Source organism: Cuculus canorus, chromosome 3, assembly GCF_017976375.1.
Source record: "Cuculus canorus isolate bCucCan1 chromosome 3, bCucCan1.pri, whole genome shotgun sequence".
NCBI lineage: Eukaryota > Metazoa > Chordata > Aves > Cuculiformes > Cuculidae > Cuculus > Cuculus canorus.
This window is the reverse complement of record NC_071403.1, coordinates 5,533,063-5,547,549: the sequence shown is the minus strand read 5'-3', so window position 1 is coordinate 5,547,549 and position 14,487 is coordinate 5,533,063. Positions and strand designations below refer to the sequence as shown.

At 41.5% G+C, this 14,487-nt stretch overlaps 1 protein-coding gene across 20 annotated transcripts in view; it reads right to left on the bottom strand.

The window, feature by feature from the left end:
* The window catches only part of DLGAP2 (DLG associated protein 2), a 508,423-nt gene that overhangs the window by 10,821 nt on the left and 483,115 nt on the right, over positions 1 to 14,487 (bottom strand). For all 20 annotated transcript variants that reach the window (XM_054063034.1, XM_054063036.1, XM_054063035.1 and 17 more), the window contains 3 exons: positions 13,691 to 13,776; positions 12,045 to 12,460; positions 108 to 199 (listed from right to left, as the gene is read on the bottom strand). In XM_054063034.1, the coding sequence (XP_053919009.1) occupies positions 108 to 199; positions 12,045 to 12,460; positions 13,691 to 13,776 (594 nt within the window). The remainder of the gene's footprint in view (positions 1 to 107; positions 200 to 12,044; positions 12,461 to 13,690; positions 13,777 to 14,487) is intronic.

Genomic DNA, 14,487 nt, shown 5'->3' with positions numbered 1-14,487 from the left:
CCTTTGAAATAAAAATATTAAATTCCAAACTTACAACTAAGTTTTGTGGAATATCTGTGTATGAATAGCCTTAAAGTCTTCAAGAATGGCCAAACACGATGACTTACCAGATTTTGCTGACAAAGCCAATAAAATTGCTGGAATTTCTGAGACATGAGGAGCTGAGCACTTCCAACAGCACTTCGGATCTTACCTAGGACTAAGCACACAGACAGGTTATTACCAATACTTGTCTTTTGGCAGTAAATATAAAATCCAGCTCAGAAAATATACAGCTGAAATGACTATTTTGTAAGGGAAGTAAATATTTGGGTTTGCTGCTTTTGATTATATACATAAAATATTTTTGAAAAAGATGGAGATAATGGAAAGCTCTGTGGCACCTTTGGCAATAAAAAATGATATGTTAATAACTCCAAACAAGTAAGGCTGTATTTACTCAAGGAAGGAGAAAAAAAAAAAACAGGGAAATATAGACAGCTTCCTGAAGTGGGCATACATGCATATGTTTTTGAGAACAATCTTAAATTTCAAAGCATATGACACTCTCCACCCTCGTTTACACTTATTCATGTAAATGGAAATCTGTTGAAAAAGCCTTGCCTCAAGAACCAGCTAAATGCCTGTTTCCTTTGATGTCCTTTAGAATCATAGAATCATAGAACAGTTTGGGTTGGAAGGGATCTTAAAGCCCATCCAGTTCCACCCCCCTGCTATGGGCAGGGACACCTCCCACTGGCTCAGGCTGCCAAAGGCCCATCCAACCTGGCCTGGAACACCTCCAGGGATGGGGCAGCCACAGCTTCCCTGGGCAACCTGGGCCAGGGCCTCACCACCCTCAGCGTGAAGAAATTCCTCCTTATTTCCAGTCTTTACATGTACCTTAGATAACATCTTCTGGTTCTGCAATCACAAATGACTTCACTCAGGTGTGTGGATGATGTCTGGGTGAGCTCTTTTTATCCTGTCTGTTCTGGAGTAAGACTAATATATTAAACTATAAGACACTCCTACCATAAGGATGCGATCCTCAGAGGAATCACATCCCTGGGACAGGTCTCAGCACCCTCACTAGGAGTTACAGGTTGTTTACCCAGGAAGATACACAATGTCCTAAGCACAGGATCTTCAGACAGAGAGGGACACAAGCAGGTGCTCCAGGACTTTGACAGCCGACTGAACATGAGCCAGCAGTGTGCCCAGGTGGCCAAGAAGGCCAACGGCATCTTGGCTTGGATGAGAAATGGGGTCACCAGCAGGTCCAGGGAGGGGATTCTCCCTCTGTACTCGGCACTGGTGAGACCGCACCTCGAATACTGTGTTCAGTTCTGGGCCCCTCACCACAAGAAGGATGTTGAGGCTCTGGAGTGTGTCCAGAGGAGAGCAACAAAGCTGGTGAAGGGCTGGAGAACAAGTCTGACGAGGAGCGGCTGAGAGAGCTGGGGTTGTTTAGCCTGGAGAAGAGGAGGCTGAGGGGAGACCTTATTGCTCTCTACAACTACCTGAAAGGAGATTGTGGAGAGGAGGGAGCTGGGCTCTTCTCCCAAGTGACAGAGGACAGGACAAGGGGGAATGGCCTCAAGCTCCGCCAGGGGAGGGTCAGGTTGGATATCAGAAAAAAATTCTTCACAGTAAGAGTCATTGGGCACTGGCAGAGGCTGCCCAGGGAGGGGGTGGTGTCACCTTCCCTGGAGGTGTTTAAGGAACGGATGGATGAAGTGCTTAGGGACATGGTTTAGGGAGTGTTAGGAATGGTTGGACTCGATGATCCAATGGGTCCTTTCCAACCTGGTGATTTTGTGATTCTGTGACTTTGCTGAACTGTGATCAGCACTCGTGGTTCCTTGGGCTTTCCCCACTGTCAGTGCACCTGCCACTCACGGTGTGCATAAGCACTGGGGAAAGGGACCAAATTTGTTTTCATAGAATCATTTGGATTGGACGGGACCTTACAGATCATCTCGATCCAACCCTCTTGTGATGGGCAAGGACACCTCTGACAGATCAGGTTGCTCAAGGCCTGTAGACGTGTGCTTTTTACCGGACTTTGCTTCTAACAGTCATCTGCTTATATCAAAATTTCTGGATGCTCTATAATCAGTAATCTGAGCTTATCAGCTCAGTCATGTTAGGCTCTTATTTTTAGATGAGCCGAATCTCTTCCTAGAGATGCCTATTTCTTTCTATTTACTGCAGTGTCTAAGGTTACTGGCATATCCCTAGAAAACTCACTCCTACTGGACTCCCACATTTGCTGGGATAAATACCATGCTTTGTTAGGCAGCGATATATCTCCCTACACCTTCTTCCTACGCATCAGTTCCTACGCTTCCTTTCCTCCGCATCTTTATGCTGAAAAAGAAACATTTTAAAAAGCATTATAAGTTGGGGTTTTAGTGGGAGATTGATTTTATCTGGAGAATTTCCAGATATTTAAATGACGTTTAGGATAAAGATAGAGAGAGGTAGGGGCAGGGGTGAGACAGAAATTATGCTGACATATTTTAATTCAATTTGAGGAGACCAAATTGATAATTCAAACAGGATGCAGAGCGTGGAATGAAGCTACAATCATACAGCAGAGCAGATTAGCAGCCTGTCATATACAAAACATTAAACTCTTATTGGCATGGCATGGCTTAACATTTTGTTGTTTTTTAGAATAAGTATAGAAGTGGACTGAGAGGCATCTGAAAACAGTTTTTTTGGTAGTAGCTATTACATTTTAATTCTGCTTCATCTTGACCAGTGAAATGTATTTGTTTGTATCAGGACCAGCGTGGCCAGCAGGACCAGGGAAGTGATCGTGCCTCTGCACTCGGCGCTGGTGAGGCTTCACCTCGAATCCTGGGCTCAGTTTTGGCCCCTCGCTACAAGAAAGACATTGAGGTCCTGGAGAGCGTCCAGACAAGAGCAACAAAGCTGGTGAAGAGCGTGGAGGACAAGTCAATGAGGAGCGGCTGAGGGACCTAGGGTTGTTTAGGGAATGGCTTCAATTTGCATGAGGGCGGGTTCACGTTGGACATTAAGGAAAACCTTCTTCACTGAAATGGTTCTCAAGCACTGGCAGAGGCTGCCCAGGGGGGTGGTGGCGTCCTCATCCCAGGAGGTATTTGAAACATGGGTAGATGAAGTGCTTAGGGATATGATTGAGTAGTGCACACGTACGGTTGGACTCAATGATCTCAAAGGTCTTTTCCAACGTAGAGATTCTACAATTCTATGATTCTAAGCTTGACCACAAGTAGCAGCAAGAGATAATCTGGAACTTTTAGGCTCCAGTTCTGCGGAAACATACAAATTGTGTAGCTTTCCAAGCACGTGTTAATACATAGAGCTGTAGTTCTCAAACTCTATTCCATTTTCTTTTAGACAAACAGTACAGCTGTGCCACAACACGAAATTAAACAGCAGTATGCGTAATTCATCAGCCCTGTGTGGCACCCATTTGTGAAAGGGTTAAGTGGTTCAGGGCTGCATGAGTAATTCACTGGGTTTTTTTGTTGACCAAATGAAATAAAGCATTTTAATGGGTTCAGTTTGATCACCAAACCCCTCAGTTTTCCCTATGGAGTTCTTGGCATATGGAAAATAATGTTTTAGGTGTTAAATCCTGAACAAGCATACAAAAACCTAAATAAAAAAAGATCTGTTTAATTTGATCTGAAAGGAATAGCTTTGATTTCATTTTCAGCAATTTCAATTTGTTGGACTTGATCATCCAAGAGGTCTTTTCCAACCTGGCGATTCTAATAAAGGCAAAGACTTAAGTGACAAATAGACTTGGGTCCACCTATCTCCTTGGTGCTCTGTAGCTCAGGATATGAGGCAAACTCCCAGGGTGGGCTCAGAGTCCCTTTTTGCCAGGGGGGAATTCTGCTTTCGCAGGTCCCTGACACTGGCTACTCTAACCCGATGTTCATCTATTCACTGGGCAGAAAGAGATTTTGTAGGGTGATGGTTGTAGTGCTTATCTCACAGTGAATAAAGTTTAGTTTTAGTTTCTTCCATTGAATTTTATCATTTATAGCTCAAATATATGGCCTGAGAATAAGGCACTGGTTTTGGCCCTACTGCAGAAACATCGACCTTAGCAGAATATTTATACAACTGATATTTTCTACTGAATCTCACAGTTGCCCCAAACTCCACATTAAATAAACATTTGTATTATATTCTTTATCCTGAAGGATTGTGTCAATAAGCATTGGTGATTTAAAGCCCAGACTGGGCTTAGGCACCGTTAATGCAGCCTTCTGGTGCGATACACACCTGCTGGGAATGTAAAACACAGTGGTTCAGGGCTACTTGTATGTGCCACTGAGTCACAGTGGTGAATACACTTGTATAATTACAGCCCTACCATTTACTAAAGATCTAACTCTGTTTCCATTTCAATAAGTCAAACGTAATAAAACATAGAAGTTAGAATCTCTCATATTCATGCTACTTTGCTTTGCCGTAATTAAATTAAAGTATTAAAACACTTCAATTCATAATCTTTAGCACAATATTAATAGACAGCCAAAGCCTTGTTATTAATTTCATGCATTGGGGAATTATTCTGATGAGTGCAGATTGATTATCTCCATGACAGAACGATGAATGTTAGAGACTGGACAGATTGAGATGTTTGGTGATGCCTAGAAGATTTTGCTTGTAAATAAACGATGATAAAAACCTACCAACACAGAAAACAATATATAACTTTCACATAATCCATATACCCCCCTCCATTAAGATAATGTTATATTTACTTCAATATCAGGAAAAGTCACAGAACCTTAATTCTGCTCCTATACGAAGCATATGAAACATTCCATTTTTGTTGTATGGTCCTGTATGGCTTCTGCTCTGCAGATATACAAACCCCTGATCACGACTTCAGCAAAAGGAGAATCGGGATTTATAACCTGGATAGTAATTCTGTAAATTGCCTGCATACAACATGCACAGTTAACACAATGGTGTCTTTCCCCCTGTAATAAGCATATTACACAATTGCAGGTAAATATACGGGTTGTATTGCTTGAGAAATCCTGCAAAATTTTCTAATTGAAAATGGTTTCATAACACAAAGGTAGAGGGGGAAAAGTTAGATCTACATTGATGAAACCAAGACCATAGTCAGATGCTGTAACTCTATTCCTGACAGGTTAAAAGCTTTGCTCGATTGTGTCACCGCTGAACCAGCAATGAGAAACTACTTCAATCAATCTGCTTCTGGCATTCATTACTGTTTATTTAAATTATGTGTTTTAATTTAAATTTTCATTCCATTTGATTGTTCCTTTTTTTTTTTTCTATACTCATAAATAATTTGCTCCACAAACAAACTGAGAAAATATGCCTGGAATAAACATTCAAACTGTCATTTAATTCATCCTTCTCACTCAAAGAAGGACATGATATGTCTCTAATCTCTAAACCTAAATTAGTAATCTTTAGAAATACATTTCTTTTTCATTATCAACACACAGAGGGAGGTGATTCTGCCCCTCTATTCCTCTTTTATGAGACCTCATTTGAGGTATTGTGTCCACTTCCGGAATCTTCAACATAAGAAGGAGATGGAGCTGTTGGAACAGGTCCAGAGGAGGCTACGAAGATGATGAGAGGGCTGGAGAACCTTCCCTATAAGGACAGGCTGAGAGAGTTGGGGTTGTTCAGCCTGGAGAAGAGAAGGCTCAGAGGAGACCTTACAGTGACCTTCCAGTACCTGAAGGGGCTACAGGAAAGCTGGAGAGGGACTGTTCATAAAGGCTTGTGGGGATAGGACGAGGGGGAATGGGTACAAACTGGAGAGGGGCAGATTTAGACTGGACATAAGGAATTTAGATTTAGACTAGACATTTCCTCACCATGTGAGTGGTGGGGTACTGGCACAGGTTGCCCAGGAACTGCTGTCCCATCCCTGGAGGAGGAGTTGATTTGAGCTGTTCCATTCTGTTGATTTTCTATTCCATTCTGAAACATGTTGCCCAGGGAAGCTGTGGCTGCCCCATCCCTGGAGGTGTTCCAGGCCAGGTTGGATGGGCCTTGGGCAGCCTGAGCCAGTGGGAGGTGTCCCTGCCCATGGCAGAGGGGTAGGAACTGGATGGGCTTTAAGGTTCCTTCCAACCCAAACTATTCTATGATTCTATAGGTAGGCATAACAATAAATAGTGTTCAGAGTGAGATGACATTTTAGGACAGCACAGCTACCAGCTGGCAGTGCTCTGGAGGGTAGGCAGGGTAATGGGAATCTTGTGCACCAAGTGGGACTCAGCACAAATTTGTTTTAACTCAATGGAGTTGAGTTCAAAGAGAAGGAAACTTAAGCAGGACAATATAAATGCCAGGAGAACTTCTCAGATTCCACACTACGGGACCATCTTTTATAGACCTCAAAGACCGTTTCAAGGCAATTGAGACATTCTGTCATCATTCACAACACTCCAAATGTAAATTTCAATAGTTCCTGAAGGTTAGGTTTGTGAAAAGTATTAGGAAATTATGTCAGTAATTTCTCTTTGGTTAAAGGATAACCCATATTTGGTCAAACACTTAAGAAAGCTTTTGTGGATGATTAATTGATGAATATACTAAAATAAATTGGATAGGAGTGTTTTTTGGCTTTTTCCTTCCCTTTAAAGTATGGGAGATTTAACTCTGTGTTTTCTTTACTAAGAAGTGTTAGTAAAGCCTTTGCAGTACTGGGGAAATAGCCAGAGGATTGGTAAGGAAAAATCCGGCATCCATGGAATGAAGGCATAAGGGAAGAGAAGGGTGATATTTTGAGCTCTCACTCTCGCTATTGCCTTTTTCCTTTTTTCACTAGAGATCGCTTTACTATGTAGCTATGTGCCAGAGCTCCTAACCTTCACAGAATCATAGAATGGTTTGGATTGGAAGAGACCTTAAAGATCAAGTTCCAACCCCCCTGCCACGGACAGGGACAGCTTCCAGTAGATCAGGTTGCTCAACACTTCTTCCAGCCTGACCCTGAATGCCTCCAGAGATGGAGCATCTCTAACTTCTCCGGAAAACCTCTTTCAGTGCCTCATACACACAAGACGCTAGCAAAACCTTTCTGCTGGCCCAGTTTATACTACTCTTAATTTTTTTTTTCACCTATCTTAGGGTTATTATATGTGAGTGAAGTGTGTGTGGTTGTTCTCCAGTTGGCTTGTGTATCGAAATACTTTTGTAGCCAAATGTGGCATTGAGAAGCCCGGGATATCTTTTTCTTCCCTCTGCCAACCCATGCCTACAAGCAGCTGAGGCTCCCCCTGAGCTCCCCTGCTCTCCCCGCTTCCCGTGCCGGTCTCCCTGCTCCCATCACAGAGCTCACAGGTGGGTGGCAGAGTCCTGACCTTCTTGGTCTTCAATAGCTTTGTGACAAATGAGAGTGTTTTTCTTGTCATCACCTACACAGCAGTAATAGCAAAACACAATTCTCAGGGTGTAAAACTGAAACACCAGTCAGCACCCTTGAGAAACACATATCTTGGCTTGAAGGCACCCTGCTAGTGCAAACCATCAGATGACTTACCCTGGGAACAGTTACAGCCGCATGTATATTTTATATATCTATATGTGTTATAATAAGCACTGAGAACACAAATAACTGCCCCCACAAACAATATAAGAACTTTTCAGAGACTCCAAAATACAATTCATGGCAACTGATCAAATAAACAAATTCTGTGAAAAGAAAGAGAGAGAGGTTATTTTTGCTGCAATGATTATTTTCTTTTCTAAGACCTGATGAGTGAAGTTCTTAAAACCACATTATGGGAGAAAAGCTACAGTGAAAGAAAAAATCAATACAGCAATCAGACAGCTTTCTGTGATCTCAGGGCTATTGTGTTAACACAGAAAATGAAACTGTTATCTAAAATGCAGTTCTATTTTAACTCTTACCGTGATTAAAACAAAATAGAAACGGAATCATAAAGACAGCTTTCTCCTAGGAGATGCAAAGCTATATTTGGTCTTCAGGTACAATTAATTTACCCAGGCAAAAATAAATGTTTCAGCGTTAACAATGACAGTTTGAATGTGCAAACTTTGCTGTGAAGTGTTTTGGGAATAGCAGCTCCTGCTGGAAGATGGGAAAACAGATTTAGTTCCTTTTGGCTTCCCCATTTTCTTCAGGGAACTGCCAAATGCTTAAATATGACAAGACACATTTCATGCTGAGATATCACTAAACTTCAGTTCTTGTGGATACATAACCTTTCAGCGCCCCTCAGCTCAAACTGGGGATACAACACACGTCAAAGACTCAACAGGAATAAAAAAAAAGTCACATTGAAATTTTTAAATGCCATAAAGCTCATTCCCTCAGTGAAAAGAATTCTTTGATAACGTCCTTCAACTTTATGTAAGCTGTATTAGGTGAAGGGATATCATTTAAAAGATAATGTAATTTGGAAATTACTGGAGGTTTGTGATTTGAGTTCAATTAGTCACAAAAGTGACTCTAACGCAGTCTTGCCTAAGTAATTTCATTTTCTGAAAGCAAACGGCATCCTTTTTTTCAGACAGTTTCTCTCTAGAAGTGATGACGCAGATCACTGGTATGGGATATTGGTATGCAAAAAAGCCAATGCTTATATTTATCCCTGTAGTATCCAAAGCCATCCTTAAGCTGGTGGAAAAGGGCCACACTATCAAAGAAGGGCAGACAGGATAGGTGACCCTAAACTGACCAACAGAACATTCCATCCTATATACATCACACTTGATATAAAATTGAGAGATGATGAGGGTCTTGCTCTCTTCTGTAGTGGCCAACATCCAGCCAGGACCTTGTTTATCTCTTGCTCCTGATCCTGGATCCGTGCGTTCCTGAATCCAGTTCCCGAGCTCAGCTTCCTCCTGTCTATGGACCCATTCCCTTGTGTCTGCTCTGCAGCATTTGTGGTGACGGACAGCATTCGAGGGGTGGGGGCACAATCTCATATTATTATTATTATTATTATTATTATTATTATTATTATTATTATTATTATTATATTAATTAAAACTGTAGTTTTAGTTTCCAACCCACAAGTTTTTTTCCTCTCCTTTTCCTTTCCCATTTCCCTGGGGGTGGGGGAAAAGGGAACTGGGAGTCAGGCTGCATGGTTTTAGCTCCTGAAATTACACATGTTGGGGCTAAACTGCAACACTGGAGAAAGATCTCCTGAAATGTGTCACATAAAATGGAAAATCAGAACTCTGGGTGTCACTTTTGACAATCAGCTGAAGGCAAACCTCAAGTTTTGCATATGCTATATACACCTACAATAATTTCTCTAACCTATTAGCAAGGCCAAAATGTTTCTCCAAACACAAGTAATTATCCTATATTGATTACTTTAACGGGGGATTTCAAGGGTCCATTTCAGTTGTTTTTTACTAAGTCTATCTCAGAGAATTGCTCTTTCTTTTTCTCTTACAGACTGGAGTCACTCTGCAAATGGGAAAACATAAAATCCTGATGTCGTTCTGTTTTATGACTGAAACGTTCTAGGTTAAAAGAATCATAGAATCATAGAATCATAGAATTAGTTAGGGTAGGAAGGGACCTTAAATAACATCTAGTTCCAAACCTCCTGCCATGAACACGGACATCCCACCAGACTAGGCTGATCAAAGCCCCATCCAACCTGGCCTTGAACACCTCCAGGGATGGGGCAGCCACAGCTTCCCTGGGCAACCTGGGCCGGAATGGAACAGAATGTCATTAACTCTGAATAGTAATAAAAATTACTCAAGTCCAATTTGTCTTCACGTTGTCTGTACAATTTACTGAAGACTGCTGGCCTCCTAGGGAAAGAGAGGGGCTCACTGCCTGTCTGTTTCTCCCATTTGCTCCCTAATAATTTTACTCTTTCCAAGGAAATTGAAGTTTAGCTCTTTGAACTTCTGCTTCAAATCGTAAGCACTTATGTCCCCACATCAATAATAGGCAACCTTGGAAGCAGGTGATTTGGGATGCTTAATGATGGTAGAGAAATATCAGTATTCAGCAGTGTGAAGACTTGAGGAATTGAAAAATGAGACAGAGAGAGTAAAAGAAGTGCACTGGTGAGACCGCACCTCGAATACTGTGTTCAGTTCTGGACCCCTCACCACAAGAAGGATGTTGAGGCTCTGGAGTGTGTCCAGAGAAGAGCAACAAAGCTGGTGAGGGGCTGGAGAACAAGTCTTACAAGGAGCGGCTGAGAGAGCTGGGGTTGTTTAGCCTGGAGAAGAGGAGGCTGAGGGGAGACCTTATTACTCTCTACAACTACCTGAAAGGAGGTTGTGGAGAGGAGGGAGCTGGCCTCTTCTCCCAAGTGACAGGGGACAGGACAAGGGGGAATGGCCTGAAGCTCCGTCAGGGGAGGTTCAGGTTGGATATCAGAAAAAAATTCTTCACAGTAAGAGTCATTGGGCACTGGCAGAGGCTGCCCAGGGAGGGGGTGGAGTGACCTTCCCTGGAGGTGTTTAAGGAACGGGTGGATGAAGTGCTGAGGGACATGGTTTAGGGAGTGTTAGGAATGGTTGGACTCGATGATCCAGTGGGTCCTTTCCAACCTGGTGATTCTGTGATTCTGTGAAAGAATCATAATAGCATAGAAGCATAGAATCATAGAATAGTTTGGGTTGGAAGGACCTTAAACATCATCTAGTTCCAATCCCCCCTGCTATGGGCATGGACATTCCACTAGAAAGGCGGCCTATAAATCCTCACACAGGCTAAGCAAAGCAAAATATTTTGTTATTTGTACTTTAATACCCCTAGGAGGGTACTAAAGTCTTCACAGTATCAATGCAAAGGGAAAATTCTCGACTCAGCTCTGCCATGTTGAAAATAAAGACAAAAACCTACACTCCAGGAAGCACTGGGGGCTGAAGAAAGAAAAACAGCCTTATGTTCTCCTCCACCCCAAATCCTATGTTGTTACTTGGCAAACTTGTGCCCGTTACAGTGTAGAAATATGACTGTAAAATAAAAATGATGAGGTAAAAACATAGATATTCTTTCTTTTGAAAAGGTCAGTGCAAGAAATAGAAATTGGCTTTTTAGTCACCACGCAGGCCTGGCCCAAGACCTGAGGGTAAATCATAGTAAGAACTCATTGAGGGGGAAAGAAGACAGTCAGGAAAGAGTACTTGGAGGCAATGGTGAGATTTGTGAGAGTACAGGAAAAGATGCTAGTAAGGGAACTTAATATGAACTAATTTGTGATCTGAGAAAATTTCGGCTGAGACAATAATTCAGATTGGCAGGGATTGAAATATTTATAAAACTGAGCCTGAAGAACAAGGATAATTGACCTCAGAGGGAATCACAGGGAGCTGGCTACTGAATGCTAGGACCACTTTGATATATTACTGTCATTAGTGCTGGCTTGGATCTTGTTCCAAAATAGTCTACATTATTTTTCACTTTATCCCATCACTCCTTTCAAGGTGTCCACAGGACATGAGAGAATAATAATGATTCTTGACAAAATTGTAATAAGAAAATGCAGCTGAACTATCTAATTGTGCATATGTCTTTGTAACTCCAGGAATGCTTTAACTATTGTTCTTGCCTACTCCTTTCCGTTCTTCCAACAGACCCTTTCTGATAGGCAGAAGTGCCTGTGAAGGAATGGAAAAAAATTAAAAATGACTGTTCATTAATAAGAGGCAAATTCTCAGGTTTCGGGAAAAGGGCAAAAATAAATGCTCACATGGAACCATCTCGTGTGCTCTGGCAAAGCGTCAAGCACTGGAGCCATGGAAGTGAGTGGAAAGACTGTGTCAAAGTCGGAGCTGTGGATGGAGCCACATCTAACACCTGACTGAGCCTGCGCTTGACTCTGTAGCTGACTCCTTGACTACTTCCACAAAACCTTGCTCTGGGAAATGCCAGCTTGCACAGCCAGTTGCAGGACAGGGGCCTTGTATCATCTAAAGGTTCTGTAGAGTGTTTCTGGTACTACAAAATGAGTAACTAAAAAATTAAGACCACAACTTTATCCTGAGAGATTTCTTATTTTAGCAGACATCTATAAGAAAAGACACTGAAATGTTCTTACTCTCTTCGGAAAGGTCGTTTTCTTCTGCTTCTCTTTCCATTTCTTTACACCATCCTTCCATCCTCTTAGTTTCAGTATGTAGCAACTTCATAAACCAAGATCCGTCCCGTCGACAAGGAGACATTCGACCCGTCTCTACTGTCTCAATGGCTGGCTCGAGCCAAGGTTCTGGTGGTGGAAGGTTTGAGGTGTCAACTGGGGTCCTATAATCTTCTCTGTAACTGAACAGTCCCTGTGTCCTTACAGTTCTCACTGCGCTGTACTGGGTGGGCGTGCTGGGCTCTGAGTGCTGCTGGAACGATGAGCCAAACTGAAGTCCCTTGTCCTCCATGGTGATATGTCCTGGAAAGCCCTCCAGTTCCAGGTCAGCCTGGACAGCTGCTGTTACACTGTTGGAGCGCTTGAATCGTCCATGTCTTGGTGCAGAGGGAAGAAAGAAAAGAGATTAAGATGTATAAACACGTATATGATTACACCGAGGCACTGAATAATGTTTCAATGAATGGATTCTGGTTTTCTCTTGGCACATTATGCTAAATATTTTTTTTCTTTGTGCATATCTCACTAAAATAATACAGTGAGTATTTCCACCAGAAAGGAAAACTGAAATGCATAGTGAAATGCATCACTGATCTGAGCAAAGAAAATAATTTAAATTATATCTGGATGCAAATATTGATTTATTCTCATACTACAAAATACTAGGTGTCATTACTAAATGACCTGGAAATAACTAGCAGAACTGCAGAGTTACATGGCCTGAAAGAAATCTGTAAAGTACATGTATAAAAAAAACCCAAAATATTAAGAATTGTAATTAGATAAAATACAAAAATCTGCTAAGTTAGGACTGCAGAGAATATTTTAATAAAAGAAAAAACAGTAGCAGCAAGTTTAAGACTCTGGTATTTTTTACTTGCTTTATAGGATGGCCATCAATTGTTGATTATCTATTGTTATATGCTACCAAATAATGGAATTTTAGAAAAGCTTTATGTTAAAAAGTCAGATAGAAAGAAAGATTATTTGTGAAATGTTTTCACACCTAGTTTTCCGAATGACTTCTAGTCACTGATAGTAAAAGGCAATTAGCAGCCAGGTACTGTGTGACAGCTGCCGTGAAATGAGACAACTGTCCCAGTCCAGCGCTTAAGAGGCAGTGCCTGCCAAGGATAACTTGTGGGTTAGTGCATTGGCCAGCAGTTTTACGAAGCTAGAGAAGGACAGAACAAGTGAAAAAGCTGATTCTAGCTTTGGATAAAGATACGATGGGTTCCATCATAACCATTATAGTCCCCTTGGTGGACTGGGAAAGCCTGGGTCAGCATCAGGAGTCGTATTGAAGGAAGAGTATTGCAATAAACAGCTCTTTGTATTTGTTCTGCCAATATCAAAATGTTATTAATCAGCTACTTTAATTTAAAACTTTCACTTCCTTCCCTCCAATTAAAAAAGGGCAAGTTAACTAAATAGTGAGCAACTGCTAAGTAATCTCTACAAATTTTACCAAATGACCAGCATGTGTGCAAGAAATTTGGCTTAGTGAATTATTTAGGGGCAGCACTTGCCAGATGCTTGTTATTAGCTCTGTTTACAAATGTGCATTATGTTATTAAAGACTACGGATTTTTGTACGTTTGAATTACCGTTTTTCATCTTCCACTTGTACTCCAACAGAGTGGTATTCCCGCAGGCCTCTGCTTTCAGTATCTGAATCAGTTGCTGTTTCCACCTAATTCAACACAAAAGATACATCTGCAGAGTGAGCACCGACAACTCAGCACAATTTCTACCTGCGCTCATTCAAAATTAATGATATATTTTTTCTCTTACTGCTAAGGAACACCTAGCACGGTAAAATAGATGAAACAGGTATTCAGCCTGGTATTATTGTTTTGGTGCCGTGTTTTATAAAGCTTTGCACAAGTACTTCTGTTCTGCTGTGTAATTCCCTCTCTCAAACCTAAGCAGATGCAATTACTCAGTTCAGTGGAAGCAGGAAGTAAGCTTGGTCTGGAAGAGCTATTCTTAGAACGAGGAATCCACAGGATAGCCCCTTTTTGTATTATAATGAAACAGTCTCATTATAGCCCCTGATTTACAAAATAAAATAAAATCTCAAGTAGCTCGATAAACTTGCAAGTGATAAAAAGAAATGCTGCAATGAAATTTTATCGACAATTGCGTTGGCAAATATAGAACCATTTAAATGACGTGAGGGGTACAGCAGACTGCCATATCTCACCTTTTTTAATAACGTGGTCCTGAAGATTCTGTATCAAGCAAGCAATTTATGCACTTTTTATAGTATTCCCATCTGAAATACACTTACCAAAATATATTCACAGTAGAGTTTTCTCCGTAACTGAGACCACATCTCTTTTGCAAGTTTCTGTGGGATTTTATGTAACACTCCTGATCATCACACCGCCCCCAGGTCTTT